At 58.9% G+C, this 27,674-nt stretch overlaps 1 protein-coding gene across 2 annotated transcripts; it reads right to left on the bottom strand.

Moving 5' to 3' along the window:
• Positions 1 to 72: 72 nt before the first annotated feature.
• Positions 73 to 27,674, bottom strand: TMEM132E (transmembrane protein 132E). Of its 2 annotated transcripts, none has more exons than XM_037374979.1 (9): positions 27,208 to 27,674; positions 13,550 to 14,447; positions 12,467 to 12,607; positions 8,708 to 8,900; positions 8,313 to 8,456; positions 4,195 to 4,400; positions 3,316 to 3,595; positions 3,043 to 3,234; positions 73 to 2,508 (listed from the first exon to the last, which is right to left on the bottom strand). In XM_037374979.1, exons 1-9 carry the CDS (start codon positions 27,278 to 27,280, stop codon positions 1,480 to 1,482), a joined length of 3,156 nt encoding a protein of 1,051 aa, XP_037230876.1. In that variant the 5' UTR covers positions 27,281 to 27,674; the 3' UTR covers positions 73 to 1,479. The 2 variants fall into 2 exon arrangements, with proteins under 2 accessions (XP_037230876.1, XP_037230877.1); XM_037374980.1 differs by lacking the exon at positions 27,208 to 27,674 and adding an exon at positions 23,122 to 23,217.

Below are 27,674 nucleotides of genomic sequence, written 5' to 3'. Positions count from 1 at the left end.
TTTTCTGGTCTTTTATTTAAGAAAAAAAAAAAAAAAGGAAAAAAAAAAAAAAAAAAAAAAAGAAGAGACACAGTGGTGGGTAACTTCCGATCCAGAAATAATCCGCTGCCAACCTCCTCCCTCCATCAGGTGATGCCGGGGGCTCTCCACCCCCCCGCGCTTGGTGCCCACAGGTATGAATGCACAGCCCAGGACCTCCAGCCCTGGCACCCCGTTGTCCCCGCAGAGGTGACCTGGCTGAGGATGCTCTGTGCTGGGCTGGGACATGGGGGGCCCTGGGCTGGGGGGGTCCCTTGGGTGAGCCAGAGGGGCTGGGAGCTGCCGCCAGCGCAGGGTGACCAGGGAGGTGTTGGGTTATGGCATCAGAAGGCACCACAGAGGCTGAGCCTGGCTCTGGGCATCCCTGATGGGCTGGCACTGGGAGACACAGGCCAGGTACTGTTGTGGGTGTTCCCACCCAGGCTTGGCCCCCAGGGTGGTGTGAAGCCCCCACACCACCTCCCAGTTCCAGAGCCACATCCCAGCACTGGGGGGGGGGTTGGCAGAAACCCCCTGGAGGTCCCAGCAGGGCTGTTGGACAGAGGGGGCCAGCACTGGCTCCACAGCTAGGAACAGAGGCAGGGGCAGGCAAGGTCACAGCTTGCTGGGCACCCCCAAACTGCCCCTGCCTGGGGGCCCCAGGGGATGCTCCTGTGGCAGACATTACTGTCACCGTGCCCCAGGGCCCACGCCACAGGGAGCAGGGCGAGCCCAGCATTTGGGGCTGGGATGTAGCAAGCAATGGGGACAGCAGTGCCCTGGACCTGTGGCCATGAGGTTCCAGCCCCCCCAGCTGCTGCCCTCCCCTCCCGCCTCACCCAGCATCACCCACAGTGTGGGGCAGTAGGCTCTGGGTGGGGAACCCGCCCCCCCAACACCCCAACAGCCCTGGAGTGGCAAATCCCTGAACCAGCACTCACCTCCAAAATTGTGCAACCGAGTGCAGCAAAGACAGGGGGGTTGCCTTTGGGAAGCCCCTGCCTGCCACCTCCCTGCTGGGCTCCTGGGGGGGACGGGGCATCTCCCCATTTCCACCCCCTGCACAGCAGGACCCACAGCACCATCCTGCCCTGTTCGCCACTGGACACGCGCACACACGTTGAGGTTTTGACCCCATCCGTCTCTTCCCCCTGGCTTGACCCCCTTGCTGCCCCTTCACTGCGGGCTGGCGGTCAGGGGGACCACGTGTGTGCTGATGCCTCCCCTGGGAAAACCAGACGGTAAAGGGCAAGAAAAGAAAAAGGCCCCCGGGGGTGCCTTCCGACAGGGTGGACGTGAGATGTGCAGAAGAGGGAACACACAAGAGAGCGCCAGATGCGGGTCTCCAGCCCCGGGGAAGCAGCCGGCATGGTGTGGCATGGTGTGGCGTGGCACGGCGTGGCAAGGTGTGGCACAGCGTGGCAGCCCCCTCCCTCCCACCCCCTCCCCTCTGCCCCTGCGTTAAGCGATCTCTTTGATTCTGCGGATGTAGTTGTGAAGCTCTTCAGGGTCTTGCAGCCCCATGTCCTGGCAGACCCACTCCAAGTCCTCCTCATCAGCGATGGGGATGGAGTTGTAGGCCAGCTCGTCGGAGGGCAGCGTGGCGAAGGTGGTGAACTTCACCCGCTTCCGTTTGGAGGTGGGCGAGTTGAGCGGGTCCTCGCTCTGGTCCCGTGTGGAGCCCCCTGAGGAACCATCCCCACGGCCATGGACCTGGCTCTGCACGCTGGTCTGCGAGCTCCCACTGCTGTGGTGGTCCCCGTGGCAGCAGGTCTGGACATTTTCCAGCGGGTTCCCAGGGCTCTCGGGCTGAGGGGAGAGGTCACTGTGAGCCCGCAAGGGCTGCCCGTTGCCCAGGAAGACCCAGTGGTGGGAATGGTCCATGTTGGTCTGGCCTTCAGGAGGGATGCGTTTGTGCCGGTATTTCAGCACAAAGACAATGCAGTTAATGAGGAAGACCAAGATGGCCAGGCAGAAGACACCCAGGAGGGCGTACATGCCTATCTCCAGGTCCGTCAGCCCCCTGGTCACCTGGACAAAGCCAGTGGGGATGGTAGGGAAGTCCTCGGTGGGATGAGATGCACTGGACATCCTACTGTCCTCGCTCGGCTCCGCTTTCCTCTCCACCTCTGCCCGCAGGGTGGTGCTCGCCCCTGTCTCCACCAGCCCTGGCTTGCTGGGCACGTGGTCGTAGTCATAGGTGGGGTCCTCCTCAGACCCAAAGTGGACCCGCACGCTGGCCAAGGCTGTGAAGAGCACGCTCTTGCGCTTGGTCTTCTGGCAGCTCTCACAGATGACCAGCTCAGCCCGCAGCAGCTCCCCTGCACCCTCGCTCTCCGCCACCACCAAGGGGAATGCCCGGTCCTGGGTCACCGAGACCACCTTCTCATCCAGGCTGCTCACCACCAGGTTGTAGTCCTTGGGGTCATAGAGGGAGAGGGGGGCCGTGGTGCCGTCGCTGTAGGAAATCCACAGGCTCAGCAGCGCTTCCTGCAGGACCAATACAGGCACCGGTTGCCCAGCACGATGCCAGTCCCACCTGCACCTGTTTGTCCATCCCTCCATCCATCCATCTCTCCTTCTTTGCATCCTCTTCCCCATCCAACTCACCCTTTATCCCTCCATCATCCATCCAACCATCACCTAGTTTTCCCCTTTTGCCTGTTCTCCCCTCAGTGTTCCCCATGCTTGCCCAGGCTCACCCCAAATCTCCTCCCCAGAGGTGCCAGATGTGGCTACCAGCACTGGGCTGGGAACCGTACAGGATTTCCTCCAGACCCCTTTGTCCTCATGGTTGTCCCCTGACCCTGGGCTGGGCAGGGTTGGTTCATAGTTCTGCGTGAAAGTTTCTGGGGTGCTTTGGGGTCACCAGGGTGTCTGGAGGACAGCGGGTGCTGTGGGGGCCTGGGACAACTGTGGGCAGGATCTGGGGGGGGGGGGGGGGGGGCGTTGCAGATGGAGCCCTCACCCCACCCCAACTTTCCCACTGGACCCCCAAGCCTGAATGCAGCCTCCTGGCCTCACCTGCTTGAAGAAGCTGAGGGTCTGCTGCACGGACGTTCGGGCAATGATGGTGTGGCTATTGCCAGGGCTGGGGTGGAGGGACAGCGAGAGGCTGGAGACCACCTGGGCCTTCAGGTCCGTGATGCTGACCTTCTCCTCTGCCACCGTCACCAGCGTCTCGCCCAGCACCGCCTCCACGAGTGGGGACACAACCTGCAGGGGATGAGGGTACCCATCACCGCCTGCCCCCCCCAGCCAAGCTGGCAGAGGTGGGGAAAGGTGGCTGGGGGGTACCTTGAAGAGTGTGGTGCCCGGCTCCCTCCCGGCCAGTGTGAAGCTGTCCACCATGTGGGCCACCCGTGGGTCATCCACACGCATGAAATCGCTGACCAGGTCGGTGACCTCCACCAGCCAGTCGGGCCCTAGCATGGTGACCACCTGCCCCATGCCCTCCGCTGCCGTGGTGTGGAACTGGGTGAAGACCTGCAGTGTGGCATGTTGGTACTGCAGGGCACAGCCCCGGCTCTGCTTCCGCTCCTCTTCATCCTCCTCGTGTTCGCTGTCCCGCACCGACCTGCGGGATGGGGCAGTGGGTGGGCAGTGCTACCAAGCTCCCCGCTGCCATGGCTCTTCAGCCCCCACAGGAAAGGAGAGGGGTGGCCGGGCAGGGAGAAATGCAAGATCACCAAAAAAAAATGATAGCTCCTGGCCACAAGATGCCTCGTTGCCCATGAGGTCTCTGAGGGCTTTAGCAGCACGTGGTAACAGGGTCGCCAGCATCTCTGCCACCTAACCAGCTGAGAGGACAAGATATCTCAGGTTGGGATGGACAGCTGGAGGTCTCTAGACCTCAAAACAGGGCTAACTTTGGATTTTGGCCACTCCTGGCCTCATCCAGGGAAGTTCTGACCATTGCCAAGGATGGATGTTCCCCACCAGCTCCAGCATTTAACCAACCTCATTGTGAAGTTTTCCTCCTTCCATACAAACGTGCAACCTGCATCCGTGTTTGCTTTTCACTGAGGACCCCTGAGATGACTCTGGCTCCATCATCTTTAAAACCCCCTCATTATGTAGCTGAACAAGCTGAACAATTAGACCACTACCACCCACCTTCACCTTGCCTTCTCAAGGCTGGACAGACCCCAAGCACGGTGGCTCTGCAGCACCCACCTCCTGTCCGGCAGGATGGGCACCCTCCAGCCCTTCACTTGGCTCAACCGGGCGTCTGAGAGCTCGATGTGCAGTGGCAGTTTGGGCACCCACACCGTCATCTCCAGCGGGGCAGAGAGGTGCTCATAGGTGAAGGTGACCCGGGCGCTCATGGAGCCCCGTGACTCCTTCCCACTGACGAAAACGTAGTCGCAGCTGCTGGAGACCTGGGGGAGAAGTGAGGGTGGGGGGTTGCAACGGTCCCACAGACACACCAGAGATGCTGGCAGGAGGCTGCCTGGAGAATGGCAAGTGCTGGAGGAGCAGATTTTCACCCGACATGTACACGGTTAAAGGTGGCCCCGGGAACAGGGATGCCCTCTCCTCCATGAGATGATGCTCAGAGGCGTGGACCTGCACACACCACCTCCATAATGCGAAATTCCCCCCAGCCCAGGTCCCCTTGCCAGCCCTCGCCCACTCCCACCTGCACCAGGTACCTTCACTTGGTGCCTCAGTTTCTCTTTGGCCTCTGTACTGAATTGTACCTCTTCTCTGTGCTCGAGCTAGAGGCACCCATGGGTGCTCCACAGAGGCTGCAAGTTACTCATCCTGCCCCAAAATCTCCTCCACCCATGCCCAGGAGACAGCGAGCACAGAGCAGCCGTGTGCCTGTGTGCCCGTACCCACTGGTGCCTTGTCCCCGTCCCTCCTGCTAACCCCAGAAAAAGCTTCCTAGAGTCCGTCTGAATCCTCATGTTCATCTTCTCACTCTCTTTCTCATTTAATTTCCGTTTATGCAAATGCTATTAGTTAAATTTGCTATAAAACAAATATATCCTGTGGGGGCCACTTATTACCGACCGAGCCGAGCCAATTAAGGAGCTAAGAGGATGCCACTGCAGCATCGCCTGAGCTTTGGCCGAGGCCACCAGAGTCAGCAGCTCCTTCCCAGGAAGGGTGGCAGGTGACAACCTGGCCGAGGGGACACCAAGCCCCCACCCGGTGCGGCCCCCTGGCCCAACCTGCCCACACCATCAGGGATTGCGTCTAGGTTGTTTGCTGCTGGGGAAAAGTAAAACCCATTTGCTCAGCTCATTTGTACAGTCGCTCTCAGATGCACTGAGCATCTCAACAGCATAGAAGGGTTTATCTCCAACAAGCCACGTGGATTCGCTGATAGCTGATAAGGGGTTGAGTCCATGCTTCGTGGTAGCTGACAGCAGAGGTGATGGCATCACTGTGGGCTCTTCCCACCCTATGTTTGGGTACCTGTGGTCATTCAGCTGCAGGAACTTTGCATTTCCAAGCCCATGAGCAGGGCCTGACTTCTACAAGAGCTCCATGTTTCGACTGCAGGAGCATGCCACAAGGTGCCCGTGGTCCCTGGGACCGGTGGAGGAGGCAGAGCTCAGGACCCGGGCTCCTCGGGAAGTCCCCAAGGCATGGAAGTGCGATGCAGGAGGGTTTGTTCCTTGTTTTCCTATCAGAGATACCAGCTCAGCACATCTGAAAAGACAATCTCATCTCTGGTGGGGCAGCATGTGAATAAAGATGAGCTCCTGGGCAAACCCTCCAGCAAAGGAGCGCTCTGGATATCGTGCCATTTATCACTATAAATATGATGGGCTGCTGATTCCATTACCTTAGCTAATAACCCCCCACCCCCAGAATTTTCTTCTTGGGACCACTTGCTTTGCAATCGGGGGGTTTGAAACTATGACAACAAAGAAATCCCGGCACATCAGGCCTGTCCTGATGATGGAGTGACTGCAGATTAGCTTTTAAATGAAGTGCACGCTTGTTCAGAGAAACTTCCCGGATTTGCAGCAAGGCATCGGGAAGCAAGAGGCTGAGGTCTGCCTGGGCTGTGAGCCAAGGCACTGCTGGCTCCGCTTCTGTGGCCAGGAGCTCCCCTCTTGGCACGGTCTCAAGCATGGGATCAAAAGGACACATCTTCTCCAAGGCCCTCTCAGGAGTGGGGAAGAACCTCCACAGCTCGTGGCACCACCCCATGTTGGCCAGCCAGGGGTCCTGGCAGTGGCTGTGGGTGACCAAGGTCCCTGAGGCTCAGTCCCACTGAGCTGACTCGCTTCTGGTGGGTCCTCGAGTGGGTGCGGATGGTGAGCTCCTACGAAAGGTTCACATGGGCAAGTGAGGTTGAGCATGTCCCATTGAGCATCGCTGGCAGCAGAGGTGGCCCTTCCACTCCCTGCATGTCCCTCAACACATACGCAGCCCCCAGTGCCACCACACAGCAGGCAAGGGGGATTATTTCTATGCCACCTTGAGTGATGAGGTCCCCCCCCTCTGGGTCAGCACAGGCAGGCACCCTGTATCACCACAGAAGGGGATGAGGATGACAACCCCCACCTGTGCTCTCCCACCACCCTTCACAGGTGGCTCTGACACCTTCAACAGCCATGTCTGCACCAGGTCTAGGGCACGTTCCCTCCACATTACACACGAGAGCAACCACCACCAAGCCACAAGCAGCGTGGGGAAAAGCAGCTCCCCAGCCCTCCTTCGTGTTAAATTATTTACAGTAACAGATAGCACATCCCACTATGTAAGCTTTGATTTATGTAACAGGTTTATAGCCCTGACACCGTAATCATACTCCCCAATCTCAGCAGGTAACTGAGAGCTCCCTCAGAAATGAAGCTCCAGCACAAACACAAAATAACTCAGCAAGAAATTGCACGGGGCTCCAAGCAGCAAGCAGGAGGCAAGCCGGGGCCGGAGGGCTGCTCCATGCATTATTCATCCCAGCTTGTGTGCGTGTGTCTGCTCCCCCCCAGGTCTGGGGACAGTGTGTAAATAGATTTATGAGTAGAAAGGCAGCACATTAAACAGTTTAAGTGTCTTGGAGTCCATCCTGAAGTGTATTATTGCTCCAGTGTTTTACCACGCTGCGGAGGACCGGTCTCCATAAATTAGACCCAGTGCTGTAAATCGCACGGATCGGAGCTTTAGTCAAGAACTTGGGTAAACAGTTTGTGACTGTCACTGACTGTCACCCACCCATGGACCACTGGGGAGAGCAAGTCCCAACGGGGCTGGAGCTCTGCCCATCACCCTGGCTCGGCTGGGAGAGCAGCTGGTGGCTTCTGGCAAAGATGGGGAGAAGGGGATACATCCCCCAGCCTGAGGGACAAGGGGGAGCCCCCCAGCATGGCTCCTTGCCTCTGCCCGACACACCAGGGACGTGGAGAGGGTGGGCTGGCTGGGTGCATGCAGGGAGAGGGGTGGGAGGTGTTTGGGAGAAGGTAACAGTGTCTAGGGGTGGGTGGATGGATGGAAATGGTGATAGGATAATACAGGCAGGTGGATAGATGGATACATACGCTAGGTTAACAGTTGGACTGGATGATCTTAAAAGTCTTTTCCAACCTAAATGATTCTGATTCTGTGATACAGGGATAGAAAAATGCATATGGATGAATGGGTCTGGTGATGGAAAAATCATGGCTGGATTTGAGGACCGACTGCTGCCTCGATGGCTGGGGCAGATGCGAGGGCTATCGCAGCTGCTGCAACAATGAGCCTTTTGCATTCATCTAATCAGCATCTCTCCCATGCAACCCATCTTGCCCCTCTCCCTCAGCCCCTCTCTTCCCTCCGTGGTCCCCAAATGCCCAGGTCACCCCCCCACCCCTCACTGGGGCCAGCCCGCAGCCCCAGCCCGAGCTCACCCTGGCATCCGATCCAAATGGGAGATCAACGTCACCCAGAGGCACGAGTGAAGCCACTGATGGAAACGTGCAGCTCACATCGCAAGGTGACAGTATTTCACCTTATCAGTCCCAAGTGCTGCAATCATCCATAGTTATCGCTGCTGCCTGGTGCCAGCCTGCACAGTGCCGAAGCATCCCATGGCATCTCCAGGGACAGTGACAAAGTCTCTTGTCCTTCTCCCAGCAGATCCCAAGGAGAGGCAGACATGGACTGAAGCCACTAAGGGGACGATGCTTGGGATGGGGTGGGCTTGTGCAGCACAAGCCACTAGCCAGCTAGTCAGCTAGTCAGCCACTAGCCCCAGCTCATCGAGCTCCAGCCTGCACCACTATTGGGGTCAGCACCCCTGGGAGAAGCTCAGCCACTCACAAAGGTCACAAAAGCCCCCTCCCCACACCCACCTTGATGATGTCTTCATTGTTGGACTTGCACTCAACCATAGCCGAGACATCCACAATGACGCCACTCAGCTCAATGGCGATGACCTTCACCGGAATGGCCACCGTCCGCCCCGTCAGGATGGCCGTGTTGATGATTTCTGTGTCCTGAGGATGGGGTGCAAAGAGGATCGTCACATTAGAGGGCAGCCTGTCTCTCCAGGGTTAGATCCTGGTTGGTCCATCTCCTGCTGCAGCCCTGGCGTAAAGGAGGACCTGTGGGTGGGTGGGTGGGTGGGATGTATGGATGTATAGGCGTTATGAAGCAGACGGGCTGGTGGGAAATGGCTCAGGGAGACCCAATCCATCACCAACATCAAAGCAGATAAGCTAAGCAGAGGGCAGAGGAACTCGCTTACCATGGCCAGGGGCACGATGGCCCTGATGTCCCTCTGGATGACCGTCAACTCTGTCACCACCTTCTCCAGATCAGGCGGGGGGTTGCGGCCCCGGTAGTCGATGTGCCACATGATGCGGCGTGTCACCGACTGGCTGGTGAAGTTCTCCATCTCAAAATCTAGCTGCATGATCTCAGAGGAGGAGTCTCCGTCCCTGGGCAGGGGGACAGGAGGGGACGCAGTGAGCTGGATGCCCTGGCTCCCACAGATGCCCTGGGATCAGTGCCAGGCGGCCCCCTCTAGGGATGCAGAGCATCCCCAGCGAGTTTCTTCTCGGTGTCCCTATGCCTGCCAAGGGGACCGCGCTGTAGGTGCCACCACGATGCTTGCTGCCAATCACAGCAGCTGATCCCCTGCTCTGCCACCAGCGGCTGCTCCAGTGGGAGCCTGCAGATTCCCATGGGAATCTTCCCAGTGGGAGAGAGAAATGTATTTCACTGCCTCTCCCCAGGAGGAGAAAAACCTCGGCGACTCAAGCCGGCACTCTCCCAAGGCTGCCGGGTGATATCACAGGGTGAGCATGTGGCCATGGTCCCTGGGGACAGTGGGTGGCTGCAGGCGCTGCCCTCTGCTCCCTGGCTCTGTCTTCCCGGCAGTGTGGCTGGATTTACTGCCCTGGGCTGCTCCCACCTGCCCACTCATCTCCAGCGGGTCAAACCCCAAGTGTGGAGGGCAGCATGCTCAGGGATGGCAAGTAAGTCCCTATACAAGAGCTCAGTCCAAGCCGCTGACTTTGCAGCCCCTTCCAAAGGGGAACACGGAGGGAAACTGAGGCACAGGAAAAGAGGTTCAACCACAGACAGCAGATGGGACAACACTGAATTGTGACTCAGAGCAGGGCTGCCCCCCAGCCTGCATGGGCAGCCATGGGGGTGCAGGGGGTGGATGGCCAGGGTATGGGGGAGGTAGACAAGACCAGCTGGAGATAACAGCTCTGAGACCACCAGCTCATCAAAACCCCACGCATTTATTGCTGCTGCTGCTGAGGACAGCGGGACCAGGAGCTAATGGTCAGGGAGCAAACTCTGGGGCATCCCCGAGGCAGGATGGGATGGAGAGGCTGCGCGCTGCCAAAGCTGGCACATAGTGCTAGTCTAAGGGGATGAGGGGACTTGGCAGCTGGTGTCCCTTGTCCTCTGCATCACAGCTTGGACACAGCCTGACAGCAACGGCATATATCACTCTTACACCCCATCCCTAGGAGCAAACCTCCCCAGGTGCCATCCTGCCTTCCTATTTCTGCATCCAACCTGCAAATCCCTTGGGGGGACTCAGGGTTCAACCCTCCTCCCCCCAAGTCAACTTTCTCCATTGCTTCCTAAAATCAGAGCATCCCCAGGGGACACCTCAGAGCCCTTACGAACAGCAGAACCAGCAAAAGACCGGGAGGTGAGGAAAGGTGAAATCCCTGCAGCAAGGGAAGCCGGGACCGGCTCTGCTGTCATCTCGCAGCTATTGAGAAGGTCCCATCGATGTGGGGGTGCTGGATACAGTGGGTTTCTCTCTGACACATGTCTAATGAGTGAAAGGGAGCAGAGAAAGAGGAGAACAAGAAGCTGGGGCTGCTCCAGGCCATGGCAAGCCCTGCTCCCACAGCAGGGACAACGGGCTTGGCAGTGGAGCTGCTGCGCAAGGGCTGGCGGGGTCCTGCTGGGACTTTGCACCCCCAAGGCGGCTACAGGGGTGCAAGGGAAATCGCCAAAGGCCACCCAATCTGAAGAAGGGGATTTGGCTGCTCCCTGCCTCTTCCAATGCAGAATTATCAGATACAGCTGGGAAAAGCCAGGTTCAAAGGCGAGCCAGAGCTGCGGCTTCATGCCAGAGGTGGTTCGGCACTGGGACTCCTTGTCACAGGGTGTCCCCAGGCATCCCAGGAGCCTCACCAGGGGACAGCCACCATCTTCTGCCCTCCCCAAGCATCATCTGCTCTCAGCCACGGCAGACACAAGAGCTGGGCTGCTTAGATTGGGGGAATAACTTAGGATGCAGCTGCTGGGGTGCAAAACATCCAAAATTAGCTATTTCACACCAAAGCTCAGAGCCCTCACCCCCTCCCCGCCCAGCTGGCACTGCCAAAAGCCCCCAGAGCCCTGGCAAGGCAAATTTCTCCGGCTGCACCGCCTGGAGGGCAACACGGCTTTGAGTCATTCATACTTTCCATTCCGTTAATATTTGATGGAGTTGTTTGTCTAAAAGGTGATTGTAATCACTTTAAATTCATCCGCCGTCTCTAACCTTTCCAGGCTGATTTGAAGCGGCGGTGGCAGACAGGAGAGGGGGAAGGGGGAGAGGAGGGGATCTCGCTGCCGGCTGGCCTGGCAGCCACGTGCAGGGGCACTGGGGTGGCCATGAGGAGGATGAGGGGACTCGTGGCCCCTGGGGACACCCCAATGTCAGCCACAGGGCTGTGGGCTTAGGTGCTGCAGTTGCATTGTATATCTGGAAGCAATGGTGTGGGGTAAAGGAAAATCCACCCTCCAAGTAAGCCATTTGTAGGGGTTTTCTGCAGATAACTTTTGAGCTCATGTTCAAAGCAGAGCTGAGGAACTCCATGAGTTTGTCCCCAGCTTTGCTCGGTTTTGGGGTGAAGGGCAGAGATATGAGGAGATTTCCAACACAGAGGGCAGAAACAGCTCAAGTGCATCAACTCATTTTAACCTGGCTCCTGAAGACACTCATCTCCCTTTTCCCAGAGACAGAGTGAGATATCACAGCCTGGGAACAACTGCTTTCCAGTACTGAAGTGTTTTTCCTGTACTGGACCCCGTGCCCATCCCCTGCCCTTGCTCGCCAGGTCCTGCCCAGGTATCCCCATCCTTGCAGCCTCCATGCGCTCACAAGCCAGAGTCCCACATCTCCCCTTCTCCAGGCTGAGCAGCCTCTGGGTTTTCAGCTTGGCTTTGTGGGTCTTCACTCCTTCAGAACATTCTCATTTCTGTCCCCTGGACTCTCCTCAACCAACCCGAGTCTTTCTCAGAGCCACAGGAACTGGCACTGTCCTCATGTTGAGCAGGGCAGAACCATCGCTGCCCGTCTCGGGTGCTACCTTGGTTCATGCTCCCCACCCACCACTCATCCATCACCTCATGGTCCAGACAGGACCTTGCCTGGGGACTGCTCTCTACTTCCACCCCAAACTGGGGGATCCTCTGTGGCTTCACAATTCAGCCCCAAAATCCACCAAAGATGCCCACCAGCATCTGACACGGCCAGGCGATCCCAGCTCAGGGATGCAGCTGCTAACTGGTACCGATAACTCACGAGCTCATTGCTTGACCCCAGCTTGGTCGCCTGTGCTGGCCACAGAGCAGATCCCACCTGAAGGCATCACATCACACAGCCCCGGGGCAGCTGCCTGCCTGCCCACCAACCTGCCCACCTCGGGCCACGAAACCCACCTTCACCTGCCCTTTTCACAAGCACAGTGCCGGCAGAGGTGAAAAACCACACGCAAAACCAAGCCCCTTCCCCCATCAGCGTAGGACCTACCCCAACCTCAGCTGGGCTGAGGGTTTGACCCCCAAATCGCTCATCTCCCTTCAGTGCCTCCATATCTCCCAGTCCAGGCTGCGCACTGCCGTGCCTCAGTTTCCCCTGCCAGCACCCACACGGCGCCGCAGCCAACCCAGGGTGGGGGCAACGGGAAACCAACCCAGGCCAAACCCAGCAACCTGCCCAACCCCACCAGTGCTGGGGGGCAGGCAAGAGGGGGGCCCTTACCTGGGCCCAGCACCGTCCACCCTGGCCACATCGACGGTGGCGGTGGAGTGCTTGCCACCCGTCAGCAGCTCCGAGCTCACCAGCCACTGCCCGCTCCTCGACTTGGTGCTGAGCAGGTTGACACCCTTCTTGGCCTTCACCCTGTGGAGAGTGACAGTCAGGGCTGGACCCTCACACCTCGGCACCCCTGGACCCCCCCGGGCACCCTGCAGGGTGGGATTTTTTGCCCCTGATCCCTCCTGGCTGTCAGAAACATCACCCAAGTTGTCAGCAACAACCATGGGGCTGGGCCCACCCCAGCCTCCCTTTTTCATAAAATGTTGTCCCTCCATCACCCCTCCAGCAGGATTTTGGTCCCCCAGCCCCAGTGCTGCCCCCCAGAACAGTAGCACCCCTGTGGGGCTGAGCATCCTTGAGGTGAAGGGCAGGAAAGCCTGGAGTGTGGTGTCCCCTGTGCCAGGGGCTCACTGCTGGCCCGGTAGCCACAGGGGCACTTGTAAATGTCCTTTGAAGAGATGTGGCCGGGGCTTGTCCCTCCATCCTTAGGGACACACAGCAAGGGGGTCCCCCACACACCTCCCTGTACTGGGGTGCTCAGCACCTCCTGCCCACTGCCCCATTCTGCTCCCACCCTGGCTCTGAGGCAGGATGGGGGGCACACTGGGAGACCCTGCTCACTCCGCATAAGCCCCATGGCCATAACACACTTTGTCCCCAAAGTGGCTGGGAACAAACCCACATCTGCTGGTGGAGCCCTAATCCCAGTGCAACTGGGAGAGCACAGGGAGGGCAAAGGCAGCAGTCCATACTGGCAATGCAGAGATGGAAATCCTGGATGGACAGCCCTTCTCTTCCCTCCGAGAAGCTCCCACTGCAAAGCCTCCAACCAGCTGCTCCTCTGCCCTCCCTCACCTTCCCAAAGCCCTGCCAGACCCGGTCTAGCCCCTGGCAGGTCCCTTAAATACAATACGCCCTCCTCATCCTCTCCCTCCTGCCCACGGCTGCCTTTGCACAGCCCAGGCAAAACGACCACCCCCTCAAAAGGTGGCTGCTCCCAGAGGGGGGGCAGCCCCAGGACCTTACCTAAGCGTGAAGTGCTCCACCGTGGAATTGGACATCAGGTAGAGGAGGATGCTCAGCACCTCACCCGGCTTGAGGGGCTTGTCGGGCAGGCGGATGAAGACATTGCCGTCCAGCCGATGCTCCTGCATGGGCTGCCCGGGGGGGGGCTGCAGGAGGCTGACGCTGCCGATGCGCAGCAGCGGGTGCTGTGTAGGACCCTCGGTCCTGGCCCCCCCGGCCCCGCGGCGGGGGACCATCTCCCCAAGGCACTGGCCAGCCCCGTCGGGGGCATGCAGGGTGTAGTACAGCTCGGCTTGCTGGCTCTCGCCCGGCACCTCCAGGCTCTCAGGGCTTTTCCGCCTGCCCAGCGGCACGGCCGGGGGGCCGAACCAGGCGTGGGGCAGCTCTGCCTGCACCAGGCACATGGCCAGGCTGCCCCGCAGGCGGCAGGAGCTCTTGATCTCACGGGCGTCGCGGAAGGCATGGAGCCGCACGCAGGGCAGCCGGTCGGTGACGTCGAAGTCATCCCAATCCCGGCCTGCTACGTAGAAGAGCACTTGGACCACGGGCTGGTTGGCCACCAGCCGGGGCTGGATGATGAAGGCGCGCACCTTCCAGTTGACGGTGAGGCGGTCGGGGACCTCCAGGGTGCTGGAGGGCTGCAGCTGCTCCTTGGGCAGCACCAACCCCGTGCTGAAGGGCCCCAGAGTGACGTTGAGGATGGGCAGCTCCTTGGTCTGGAAGACGACGAAAGGCTCGGCACGTTGCAGCGGGGCACTGCCATTGCCCACCGGGCTGGCTCCCACCTCCTTGAGGAAGAAGGCCAAGCGGGTGTTGGACAGGCGGTAGCTCACAGGCAGCATGATGGCACCAGGGGGCTCGGCGGGCTCGGGGCTGGGGGCTGGCCCCTTGGCGTGGGCTGTGAAGGGGATGGAAAGTGCAGGTTAGCACAGGGTGTCCCCTCCAGAGCATCTCCCGAGCCCCAGAGCAGAGAGAACAGACCCAGGTGGGAGCAGTCCAGCCCCACAGCAAGGAGGAGCTGGTGCTTCAGCCCCCAGGCCCCTTGCAAGGGCAGCAAGAGCATGGCTGGGATTCTCTCCTGTAAACCAAAAATGCAGACCACCTTCCCAGGACCTCAGGCATCACTATGCATCCCAGCAGCCAGCTCCAGTCTCACCAAACCCACCTTCGGCATGGGATGCGGTGTCCAGCAAGGATGGACTTTCAGGAGCTGCCCAAGGCTGGGCCAGGGCGTGTTGAAGCCACGTCCAACCTCAGCATTGCCCCTGGGGAGCCCAAAGCGCTGGTCACCCAGCCAGCACCCATGCCACGACAGGGGCCAAAACACCACAGACCCACTCATAGAAACAGGGAATAACTGGCCACATCCCTGCTTCCAAATGCGTGGAGAAAGGGAAGCCGAGTTTCTCCAGAGGCTTGATCCCCCAGATCCCCCAGGTATCTATGATCAAGATTGTCCTCCTGCTTTTAGCTCCCAGATCACAGGGGGAAGGTGGCTAAACTGACTCCTCCACCCCAGACCTGCTTCGTCCCCATGGGCTGCCTGTGAGGGTGGTATCACAGCTGGTCCATCACCCACCACCCACCTAGGGGTGCCACCCACACAGTGCTGTCCCTATGCACCAAAGCTGGCCCAGCCCTGATATTTCCAGGCATGGACATGGCCTGGTGGAAAAGTGATGAAGATGATGTTGGTGCCATTTTCTGCAAACCCCAGCAGCACCCAGACCTGCTAACCCTTAGGAAATCCCTTTGGTCCTTCATTTTGACCATTTTGCTTTACAAAAAATGAATGCACACCAGGCAGGCATGGCACAGGCAGCATGCAGTGACTGCTGGCCATATGTCCCGAGAGCCACCGCTGCTCAAGCCCCTCGAAGGACCCGGCCACCCCTCTGCTGCAGCCAGCGGAGAGAAAACCCCTCAAAATCTTTCTACTAAAGCAGATGCTGCAAAAGGCGGTTGGTGCGGAGCCGGGCCGGTGGCACGCGCTGTGCCTGCAGCTGCGGGAGCCTGGAAGACATCTCAAGGTCTTTGCATCCGCCAGCGGCTGTCAGCAATTCCCAGGAGGCCTGGGTCCCCCCCCCCCAGCCCCCTTCAGCTCTCTGCCAGCCCCCTGCACCCCCTGTTCCTGGCACTGATTGCAACCGCTCCCAAGGGGCTGCCAAGCAGGAGAGCCCAAATTACTGTGTCAAACGACGGCGAAAGGTGTGGATGTGATGGCTCGGCTCCCAGGAATGGCTCAGCCTTATCCCCAACGGGGGCTTTGGAGCATGCCAGGACCCCAGGGCTTTCCCCACCTGGGAGCATCACCTTGGGCGGTGCTGAAGGGGAAGTGGGACCCTGCAGCCCACCCGGGGAACTCTCTTCTGCAGGGCGTGGGGGAGTTAAGCAGCTTAGAGGGCTCATAAAAGGATTAGTACTCGATACAGGGACGATACAGGGACGGGCAGCATCCACAGCTACGCTGCCTGGGATGAAACCTGTCCACAAGCCAGGCAGAGAATTCCCTAGGGCTGGGTGGATGCCGGGGACACGCTGCCGGCATCACTGGCGTGGCCACCGTGCTGGCACTGCTGTGGGCACAGCTCCAGTGCCCGCCACACTAACCCTGCTCATTCCCAGCTGCTGAGCCCGTCCCACTTGCCATTTTCCCACCTCCTGGAGAGCCAGGAGCTGCAGGAGAGGTGCCAAGCCCCAGAAAGCACCCATAGGTGCCTCTCTACTCAGAAATGATGACCAGTAAGGGGCTTTCTGCTCCTCCAGATCATGGAGATTGCTTTCTGCTGCAAAACGTGAAGGTTTGCATCCTCCCTGTATCCCGGTTAACCTACTCACAGCTGCTCCTGCCATCCCCAGCAATTAGAAAAGGGGATTTTTTTCCAAGGCGTGAGATTATTTGCAGATAAGGATCCACCAGCTGGAGCAACACCAGCCTGGCTGCTTGGGTGAGGGACTGGCAGGACCAAAGGAGGCATGGGCAGCCAAGGAAAGCGGCTATGGTTAGCTGACTCATTGAAATAGCATCAGCCTTTATCCCTTAAAAACCTCCGGGGTTTGGGGAAGGATCACGTCATTTCATGAAAAAAACCCACCCCAAAACCACCCAACTCTATGCCCAGCATGGCCCTGCGCAAAACCCACCCTTGGGATGGTGCGAAACGCCTGGTGTCACCCCCTGTCCCTTGGGTGGGGAGACGGCAGAGCCTCTGTGCTGCCCCAGCGAGGACCCAGCCCACACCCACCAGCGAGGGGCACCCACTGCTACCCACCACACGGGGAAGGCAAAAGCAGACAGTTTTTAGTCTGTAATTTGGTCCCCAGCCCCAGCTCATGGCAGAGACCACCAGCAACCAGCCCCTTCCTCCTTGCCCTGGGGATTCTCCGAGAGCAAATAATGGTTGCGCACGAGGGGCGGTGGGAAAAGCCCCTCTCCCCTCTGCAGCCGGACAGGGCTCTCAGACGTGCGCTGGGGACGCTGCCTGACTCCGATAAGGCACCGTGGTCCCCAGCCCTGCTACAGTGGGGACACTTGCGGTGGCCCCAGCACTGAGCCCACACGCAGACCTGCACCCCGGCCATGCCAGATGAGGGAAGGGAGTGGGGACAAGCTGGGAGGGAGATGAATGCGACGGTCACGATTAGTTCAGCGCAGGCGGACTGCCGGCACCCAGAGAAGCTATTTCCTTCCACAGACAAAATGCATTTAAATGATGCTATAATCTGTCGCCGGGAGGGGGACGGGACCGGCGCCTCTGTTCCTTGGTCATAAACTAATCCTGGCAGGAGAGGGTCTAACCCAGCCGCATCCAGCCTGAAGTGGGTGCCAGGAGGGTGGATCACAGCCCAGCCCGAGCCCCTGTGCTGCAGAGGGATGGAGCGTGGGGAGGGAAGGAGAAGGGAGGAAGGAGATGCACGGATGTACGGATGCATGGCTGCTGGCTAAGTAGCAAGGAAGAAAGGATGGATAAGGATAGATGAACCGGCAGAGAGAATGGATGGATGGAAGGAGATAGGCAGGTCAGAAGTGGCTGGACAGCAAGAGAATAGCTGCAGGAAGAGGGAAAAGAGGTGCTGGATGGAAGGAAGGATGGACAGCACAATGGCTCAGGAGATGGGAGGAAGGGAGGCAGGACAGACAGCACAACAGTTCAGGAGATGAAAGATGGATGGAAGGATGGACAGACAAGCAAAATAGCTCAGGAGACTCTAGTCCCCACACCACTGTCCCCAGCTCCTGTCCTGGTTTCTCGCAGCCTCCAGGAGGAAAGGATGGCTGTCATGCCCCCACATGGGGGGACAGAAGGGTTAAACCCTGGTCACTGGCTCTGCTCTGCAGCCCGCTGTAGCTAATGGGATTTGTAGCCCCTGACCTGCATTCCCAGCTTTATTAGGCTGGCGCAGAGGGGACCATATGGTCCTTCCACCCTCCCAGCTCAGCACCGCAAGCAAAAAAAGCAGATCTCTGTGTCTGGCCAGGCTCTGACCAGCCCGGGGGCTGTCTGGACCACCCCAGGCTGAGGAGCCACGCCAGCCCCACAGTGGGATGGGATGGGATTCCCAAGTATCCCCTCCTTCCCACCCCCCAGTAGCCTGTGGGGAGCCGGGGTGACCTGCAACCCATGGTGGGGAAAGGGGGGAAGAGAGGGAGATGGAAACACACAACTGCCAGCAACCTCCTCACCAAGCCCCCACATCTGCCCAGCCAGATGTGCCCCACACCGGCTGCAGTGGCACGGCCAGATGGACTGAGCTGCTCCCACCGCCCGCGAGGACACATGGGGACAGCCCCAGCACCCTCCAGCCCTGCCTTAAAATCAAGACGACCCTCCCCAGGCCAAGGGGTCTTGCTGTTGCAAAAAGGAGCACAAAAAGCACCTGCCCATCCCCACTTCAGCAAGGACCCCATGATGGGGTTTTGGTCACCACCAGCCTGCTCCGTCCATCCGTCCCCCCACACTTAGGGATGCTGGGGTCAGACAGACTGATGGACACACGGGAAAAGAGGCTGACAGCCAGACTGGACGGAGCTATGGCCAGCAGGGGACACCGGCTCATTCGCCTTCCTTCCTTGCCCTGAATCCCCAGCAAATGGGGCACGGGGGGAGCACAGCTCAGCCCCTCCATCCTGCCTCCACTGCAGCCCCGCCAGCCCTGTCCCTGCTCCTACCCGCCATCCTGAGGCTGAAGAAACTACTCCTCCTCCTCCTCCTCTTCCCCTTATCCGGCACCGATAGCCAGCGCTGAGCTCCAGCTTAGCTTCAGCTGTCTGCTGTAGGGGAGCTTTAGCCACGCTCCAGGGGGGATCTTTATCCTGGCTTATCCCATAGGACGTGGTGGGGGGCTCCCAGCACATATATCCCCACTTAGCAGGGGGAAAGCATATAGGAAAAGCACTGGAGAAGGAGGGGAGGTTTGAGGTCGTGCCAGGAGGGTTAAAACCTCTTGCAGCGTTAACAGACGGCTCTGGGGGCTCGGTGCATCAATGGAGTGCACACAGCTCCACACCAGCTATGTGAGACACTGGCCTCAGCTCCCCCAGCTCCTACCAGGCCACCACCACTCACCGTGGCCGTAGCCCACACCAGCCCATCGCAGCTGGGCTCCCATGGTGGTCCCGCTTTGGAGCAAGCTGGGAAAGTTGCCCATAAAGCAATGACTTGAGCTGACGTGATGATAAATACACGGGAAGGGCTGTGGAGAGGGATGGCGGAGGGTGGCAGGGAGCTGTGTTACTATCCCTAGCAGAGGGCTTCACACTGGCTTCAAACCCAGCTCAGGAATCCTTTGGAGGGGTTTTGGTGGTCACCGGGATTCCTGGCCATGGGATGAAAAGGCCAGTGGGATTTTATCAGTGGTCCAAGACACCCACTACAGGCCCTGGGATCCTGCAAACCACAGCAGCCCAAGGCACAGAGAACATCTCCGGTTCTCTGCACCTGCAAGAAGGGGATGATGCTTCTCCTGGACACAGGGCTGCCAGCGCTGCCAGCAATGGCAGTACCGCCAGTGCTCCTATTCTGCCCAGATCCAGCCACATATCAGAGTGGCAAGTTGATGATACTACCCCTGAATCAGGGAGATGGTGGCAGGACATGCTGCTGCCTCAGTTTCTCCAAAATGGGACAGCACCCAGATGAGAAAATGGGGTGACGGATCTGCCTGAAATGCCAAAAGCCAGGGGACCACAGCAAAACCCTGCAGCCCCCAAGGAGGAAGCCCAGCCCAGCTGTTCCCCGCCAGGCCCCCAGCACAAATGTCCCAACTGCTGTTCCATTACAAGGCAGCCTGAAGCCACCCCGCTCCGCCGAGCATCCTGCAGGTCCCTGGCTGAGGCTTCAGAGCCCCAAAACCTGGTGATCCAGTTTTGCCCCCACAGCCCTCAGGGCCAAGCACAAAGGGGAAACGTGGGCAGCAATGGCTCCAAATGCCAGAGATGTGCCACATCTGGAACTCCCAGGGATGTCCCCCACCTGAAGCTCCCACATCTGGATGTCGCAACAGCTGGAGGCTCCAGCTAGAGGCAGCCCCAGCTCCCAGGGAAGGGCCAGGCTCACACACCATCTCTCCACCCATCCTGGAAACCGGCATTGCACCTATCCCTTTCCCTCCCCGCCCCGCAGCACCGATCCCCACCTCGTTACCCTCCCAGACAAGTGGGGTCAGCACCTCTGAACACCCTAAATACCAACAGAAAGCAAAAACTGAGGCCACCACCTCCACTCAAAACTCAGCCAGCCCCAACACAAGCCCCGCTCTGCTCTGCACTTCCACGCAGCCAGGGGAAAAAAACCAGCCAGTAATAAAACACAAGCTGAAATTAGAAAATACAGGCAGGCCCCTCATGGAAACCTCAGAAATGTCTCCCAGCAGCCAGAGCCTTGGAAATTGTTTTCAGTGACATAAAAGACAACAAGCTCTCCCTTCCCTCCGACACGCCAAGAGCCTCCATATCCAGTCCCAGCTAATTGGAACTCAATTAAGTGAGTAATTGTTACAAATGTAAAATTACCTTCCCCCAGCACGCAGCGGTGAGATGCCCCAGCTGTGGCCACCAGGAGGAGAGGGACATGGGGACTGTCCTGGCCCCCAGCCCTGCCCACATCTGCAGCAGTGATGGGGGCAAAAAGGGGCTGGGAAGCCCCATGGTACCAGGACACAGCACTCAGCCCAGGAGGTTAAACTGATCCAGGCTTCCCAAAACCAGCCTGGGACAGGAATCGAGTGGGTGCTGGCGAGGAAAAGCATATCAAGTCTTCCTGTGAGCTGCCGTGTTGCCTCAAGAGTGGATTCTCTAGTGTCTAATACAGGGTTGTGCTTCTGCCTGACAGGCACTGCTAGATTCTCCTTTCATTTAGGTCCTTAAGACTTCTCCCCCTGCAAAAGGTCCAGCCTGGCTTCACAGGCAGAAGCAATAAATAAGAATGGCTGGTGGGACTCAGCCCCGGGCCAGCACACTGCCTGTATTTCAGGACCAGCAGCACTAAGCAAAAGGGAACCATCCCAGCGCCGCAACAGGCTGCAAGTGCTGAGGTCTGCATTTCCCCCAGGAAATTATTAAACGGGGGGAAGCAAGGAACCTAGAGGAATAAATAAATATGACCTAAATGGGATGTGCTGTGCAGAAGCACAGCCTGCCATAAATTCCTGGAGCCGGCAAGGCTTTTACGCGGCAGCTACTTTAGAGCAATTTCCACAAATCATGGCAAGGGACAGGCTGGGGGACGGGGAGGAGAAGGCCTTTACAGAGAAGGAAGAAAAATGAAAAAATTAATTAAAAGGGGGGGGAAAAAAAAAAAGACAAGGAATTGCCTGACTATGAATGTCCACAGGGATGCCCAGGGGCTCCAAAAGGCTGCAGGAGGTGGGGGGAAGCTGCCCTGGGATAAAGCCAGCAGCCCCTGAGCTCCCAGCATGTGTTGTGGTGGGTCCTGGGCTGGGCCCCCAGACACACCAGGTTCCCCCCATGCCGGGAGCTGGGAGCAGCCCCTCAGCAGCAGGCAGGCACAGATGGCTTCCCCAAATAACCCCTCTGGGGAGCCAGAAGTGGGAGGACAGGCAGCAGGAGAGAGCCCTGAAGGGTGGCCTGGGGAAGCAGGGACAGGGACAGCACCTCCCGAGGGAGAGGCCCCCAGCACCACGGTGTTGGGGTGGAGGCGACGCGATGACCCCCCCAAAGCCATGTGTCCTGCTTGGATCCCCCTTGTCCCCTCCCACCACAGCCAGGAGCAGGAACATCCTCCCACCACACTCCAAATCCAAACGTCCAAACACCAAATACGCTCCCCGCCCCCCCACTGCCAGCCCAGGCTGTTTCAGACTGATTAGACGCCGATTAATTTTCACCCCTGATGACGTGTGTCAGGCTGCGTTCAGAATCAGAGCAGGATTTAATTCCAGAGGCACTTAAGGAGCATGAGGAGCCACAGATCAACCCAGACCCCAGCAACTGGGGCTGGGGTCCAGCATCAGCCCCAGCCCCCACCCAGCAGCCCCAAAAGCAGGGTTGGGGACAAGCCCTAGGCCAGGGATGTCACCAGCTCAGGACTTTGCCACCCAGCAAAGCAGCCACACCATCGAACATGCATGGCTTGAATCTATCCCCTTCCTTTTTTTAATTTAGCTGATACCTGGAGAGGAGCACATCCAGCAGCTGCACCGAGCTGGCAGCAGCGGGGTCTTGCATTTTTCAGTCTATTATCTCAAGAGGGAAAGCATAGCTTTTCCTTAAAGAAAATAAATTAAAATTAATTCATTCTCAACTTTTTCCGGGCCTGGGGAAGAGCCCAGCCTGCCCAAGCCCATTTAATCAAGGCAAAACCCGCCGTGTTAACTCTTGCAGGGGCTGAGAGGTGACAGCAGCTGCAAGCGAGGGAAAAGCCACCCCAGCATCACCCACTTGGGCTTTTAGCAGAGCTATTGAAAAATCAAGGACAGCAAATATGGTCCAAGTGATAGGAAAATGCTCGCTGGCAGGAGATGGCAGCTTCATCAGAAGATTGCGAATCGCCTTGATTATGGTGCCCTCCTGGGAGGCCAGACCAGCGAGCGAGGGGCAAAGGGCTCAGCACCCAGCTGGCAGGAGGGATGGGTGCCCAGCTGGGAGCAGCAGCAGGTCAGGCAACAGCTTAAGAAAAAGGAAGGGACTAGTCCCCAGGAAAGCTTCTGCATCCTAAACTTGGGATGTTTATGTGAGAGGTGATAGCCCATAAATCCCCCAGCCTGGCTTGTGTCCCCCTCCCAGGTGAGGAGCCACATCACATGTGGCTGGAGGACCCTGTTTCTCCCAATTTTCAGAGAAACAGGGAACTCCGGCTGCCTCTCCCCTTGGCAAGGAGCACCAGGACCTGCCTTACTTCGCACCATTGAACCACATCTCCTGCTGGCATCGCATGCAAACAAACTCCCCAGGCAGGACCCTGTCCCCAAAGGCACCAGCGGTCTCCCAGGCCCCCCTGTCACAGCACATCCCACCCCAGAAGCAGCCACCTCCCTCCCTCCCCGGGGGGCTGCTCGTTAGCAGAGCCATGTATGTAATAATAAAAGAGTCTGATTAGATTAGCAAGAGTGACCTTTTCCAGATGGATGGGATGCTCGTACAGCGGCAGCGACAGGCGCCGCGCAGGAGGGGAACACACCGGCAGCTTGCCGATTCCTCCACACACTCATCACGGGCTATTTTGGCCAGATAATTGCAGGAGCCAAAAAAAAAAGCAGATTATGGCATGTAAGCACCCCTTCCCTCACACATCATCTCCCCACATCTTCTGGGACAGGCCACCCTGCTGCCCATCCTGCTAAAGCCTAGAGGTCTACAGGAGGGGATGGAGCTGGGATGTGCAGTTCAGTGTTGGGGATGCTCTGCAGGGACCCCCAGCTGGGTTGGTTTTTTCCTTTCCTCCTCTTTTCTAGGATGCAGATAAGCTGGGCGAGGAGGGACTCTGCAGCAGGTCACAGTGGTATGAATTAAAATAGCAGAACTTAAAATACCCGAAAGCCAGGTTTCCACAAAACTGCTGAGCAATCCCCAACCAGGGGGTTGCTGCCACCCGAGGACCCTGCCTCGGTTTCCCCAGCAATGCAGGGGCGTGAGCCTTGGAATGCAGCATCCTACACCAACATGCACACACAAAAGGATAGTTCTGGCCAAGGGTACCAAGGCACCTAATGCATCTTGAAATCCCCAGGGCCAAATCCTGCAACTGATGCTTACCAAAACAATCACTCAGAGGATTTCCATCACGCTGCCAATAGCATCCCTCAGCCTTTTCTCTTTCCTTAGCAACACCAAGAGGACAAAAAAGGTAGAAGAAAAGGCAATTTCCCAGTGGGGTGTCCACTTTCACACCCCCAGGTCCTAGTGCAAGCATCCTGCTGGGATTTACAGTATCAGGGTTGGGGGGAGATGAAGTGGGCCCTGGGGTCACACAAGGACAGCCTGGAGCCGAAGCCTTTTGGCCTCAGGGTACCCTTGTGTGACCCCCTTTCTGCAGTACCAAGGTAAACTTGTGCTAGGTTTAACCCAGCTCAGAGGTGGATCCTGTCCTCCCACCTGCCGCCACGGCCAGGAAAGTCCTGGTTGCCCCCACTCTGCTCCTAGCTGGAGCTCAGGATGCTCAGCTGCTCTGGCCCCATCAGCATGGCCGGGATGGGGGCTGTTAATGAGCAAACACCCGGTGTACATCCCTCCTTCAGGCTTGGTGTAGTTCCCGGTTCGGCAGCGAGTTATTGCACATCTCCACCTGCTGGTCTGAAAATCCCTGAGCCGGGAGATGCTCTGAGCTGAAAAGAGGGATGGGGGGTGGTCCATATCCTCCCCCACAAGGGTTGGGGTGTGCTGGATGGAGCCCCCCCACCAGGGATGGAGCCATGGGCCACAGAATCATCCTTCACCCCCAGCCCCACACCTGGGGCTTGCCTGTGGAGGGAACAAGCTGTGGGAGTTACGGGGAGAACAGCGTGGCCCCGTCCCCACCGGCAGCAGGATGGAGGTGCTGGGGCTGTAGGATCCCAAGCCCGCCTTGCGTGCTGGGGCAGGTGCTGAACAACCCTAGCACCCCTGGACCAAGGCATCTGGGTGAGTGCTGCCTCCGGGAAAGGGGAAACTGAGGCACACTGCAGGGACAAGGCTCAGCAGAGAGAAGACACAGGAGTCCAGGCTCAACGCCACGGACAGCAGAAGTTGTTTTGCAAACCGGTGGGTAAATCCTCGTCGTGCCGCATCCCAACAGGCAGCACGACCGCACCGAGCACACCCCACTGGCACCCGCAGCACGCCACAGCCTCGGGGTCATCCATCTGTCCCTCCCACAAGCCCTGAGGCCACCCTGGGGCCATTCCACCCCAGAGGGGCCAAAAAAATCCTTTCTGGAAGCAGCTGATGTGGGGCCAGCGGCCAAGTGGCTCCTGCAGCTCCCAGTGCTGGCAGGGAAGCGCAGCGGGGCATAGGTTGGCACTGAGGGTTGCTCCTAAAGAAAAACAAGGGAAAACCAGAATAAATACCCCAGGCAGGAGAGCAGGGCGCTGCTTCACAGCCGGCTGACCCCCGCTGCCAGCCTGAGCAATTTGTAAGAAAGGCTGGGAGAATTAGGAGCTCTCAGTCTCTTTTTCCGGCTCCCTCCAAGACCTTTATTTGTCCGGGAAAGGCCAAAGCGGCAGCGAGGGCAGCTGCACATCCTGAAAAGAGCCTTAAAAACTCCTGGCAGAGGCTCCTCTCTCCACCGGCACAGGCATTCCTCCTGGCAGCGCCAGGCGAAGCCCCAGCACCACAGCCAAGCACAAAACCCACCCTCGCCAGCTTCATTGCTGTACGGCATCACCGGCAGGGACCCCCCTCCCATCGCATCCCCCAGCCCAGGGGCCACATTCTGTCCCGGTGTAAACCTGAGGCCTGACACACCAGCTTGTGGTGTCCCAGCAGGCAACAGAGGAGCTTAGAATGCCCGGAAGGGGAATGGGAGTGGGGGGCTGCATTCCAGACCCTGACTAGCGGGTGATTCCTGATGGATTGCTTGCAGGGATATTTCCCATCGTCTGCCAGCAAAGCCAGCAGCCGCCTTCAGCAGCGCACCCGTGGGGAAGCACCGACCCAGACGGCTGAATCTCATCCAGGCAAACTGAGGAGCGGAAGGAGATCCCGCTTCCCTGCTGGCTGCCAGACCCCTGCCCGCAAACCCCCTGACCTAGTGGTCCCAAAGAGGAGAGCTCTGCCAGCAAACCTTGCCCAGGCAGCACCCCAGGAAACACCCAGGCTCGGGGGGCAGCATCTCCCACCCCAAAGGATGCTACGTAAAGTTGCAGTGCTTGCCAGCCTGGAGTATCTCTGTTCCAGCTTCTCCATTGGGGTCAGAGGGTTTTTTTTAAAGGGTGGAAACACACTGCCAGCTCCCCACAATGCTCCCAGCATCCCCCCTCCTCCTTATTTCACCACTGTGGGAGAGCAGCTCCTCAGAGAAGCTCCGGGAGCTGCAGATGCGGGAGAAAGCCCTGTCTGAGCCCCAGAAGTGCCTTGGCCACTGGCTGCCGGTGCAAAATGGAGCTGGGCACAGTCCAGGGATCCCCTCCAGCTCCTGGGGGAGGGTCTCATTTGAGCTGGGCAGAACAGCCCCCAGCCCCTGGGACATTCCAAGCCCGCAGCTCAGAGGCAGGCTAGCAGGAAGGCTCCAGGTGCCCGCCCTTCCCCCCTGCCCAAACTGCAAGCAGCCCCTTGCTTTCGGCCCAGCCAAGCTGGCTGCCAGGGAAAGCTGCTTTGGCCAGGGCATCTGCGGGGCTTGGGTTTACATAGAAGCCATCCAAAAAAAACATCCACGGAAACCAGCCCTGTGTGTCCCCGGGGTGCATGACCCCTTTTTGGCCTTCACCAATAAAAGCCCCCAGCAGCAGGTGCCAGCATCCCCAGGGCTGCCACTGGGGCAGGCCAGGATGTCACCACACGGCACAGCAGCGATACGGATGCGACTCAGGGCAAGTCAGCGCAGACAGCTGGGGCCCCCCTGCCCAGGCAGCAGGCAAGAGCAGCACCGCCAGCCCCAAAAGCCATGGAAGGGGGGGTCAGAAAGAACCAGAGGGATGGCAGAGGCTGCACCCCCATCCCCACACCCCAGAATGATGCCACCTGGGCAGCACTTGCCCTGTAACTCAGCGCAGACCAGGAAAGTGCCTGGGTGCGGGGAGGGGGGGAGGGGGGGCGGCAGGATAAGCGAGTGGATAATAGCAGATAAAGCCCCTGATCCTCCTGCTAAAGCAGCTCTACATTAAGGAGACATGGGGCAGGGGGGGTTAGAGGGGACCAAAGCCCCCTCGTCCCATGTCCCCCCCTGCCAACCTGCTCCCTGCCCAGGGAAACAGCCTGCTGCAAGCGCTTGCAAGCACAAGCTGTCATTTTATTAAGACAGGAATAAACTCTAATCTTTACCCATTTGGGGGGGGCACACAGGACCAGGGGAAAGTGGCAGCTGCCGGGGGGGGTGTTGGATTTTCGTATGTCCCAGCTGGGCACAGAGAGGCAGGCGCTGCCTCCTGGGAGGGGGCAGGACGGGGCTGGAGGGGGAGATGGGTGCAAATACCACGCACACACCCCCTATTGCAGACACACACATAATATATATATATTGCCCCCCCCACCGCCGCCGCCCCCGCCCGTGCAAGCGGCCACTTACCGGGGAGCAGCAGGGAGCAGAGGCAGCAGAGCAGGGGGGCCGGCCCGGGGAGCATCTTCTCCGGAGAGGCCATTGCAAGGTGGGGGGCAGCCAGAAAGGCGGGGGGAGGGGGGGCCCGAGCCACACCCGTGGCAAAAAAAAATAATAATAAAAGGAATCCAAACCAAGCACCAAAAAAACCGCAGAAATCCCCTAAATCCAACCACGTGCGAGCCGGCAGCAGCAGCCAAGAGCGGAATTGGGGGGGGGGGGGGGGCGGGGGGGCGACTCTGGTTGGGGGGGGGGCGGCTTTGCCCGCCCCAGCTCAGCGAGCAGAGCACCCCATCTCCGGCCCCCCACCCCTCCCCACCCCAAACCTGCCGCAACCCCCCCGCCTCCCCAGTGCCTGCAGGGCGACCGGGGGAGCGCCCAGCCGACGGGGACGGGTCCCCCTCCTCTTCCTCCTCGGGAGCCGGGGCGGGGGGAGC

The sequence above is a fragment of the Falco rusticolus genome, chromosome 1 (assembly GCF_015220075.1).
Source record: "Falco rusticolus isolate bFalRus1 chromosome 1, bFalRus1.pri, whole genome shotgun sequence".
NCBI lineage: Eukaryota > Metazoa > Chordata > Aves > Falconiformes > Falconidae > Falco > Falco rusticolus.
The sequence above is the reverse complement of the archived record's forward strand: the minus strand, read 5'-3'. Positions and strand labels throughout refer to the sequence as shown.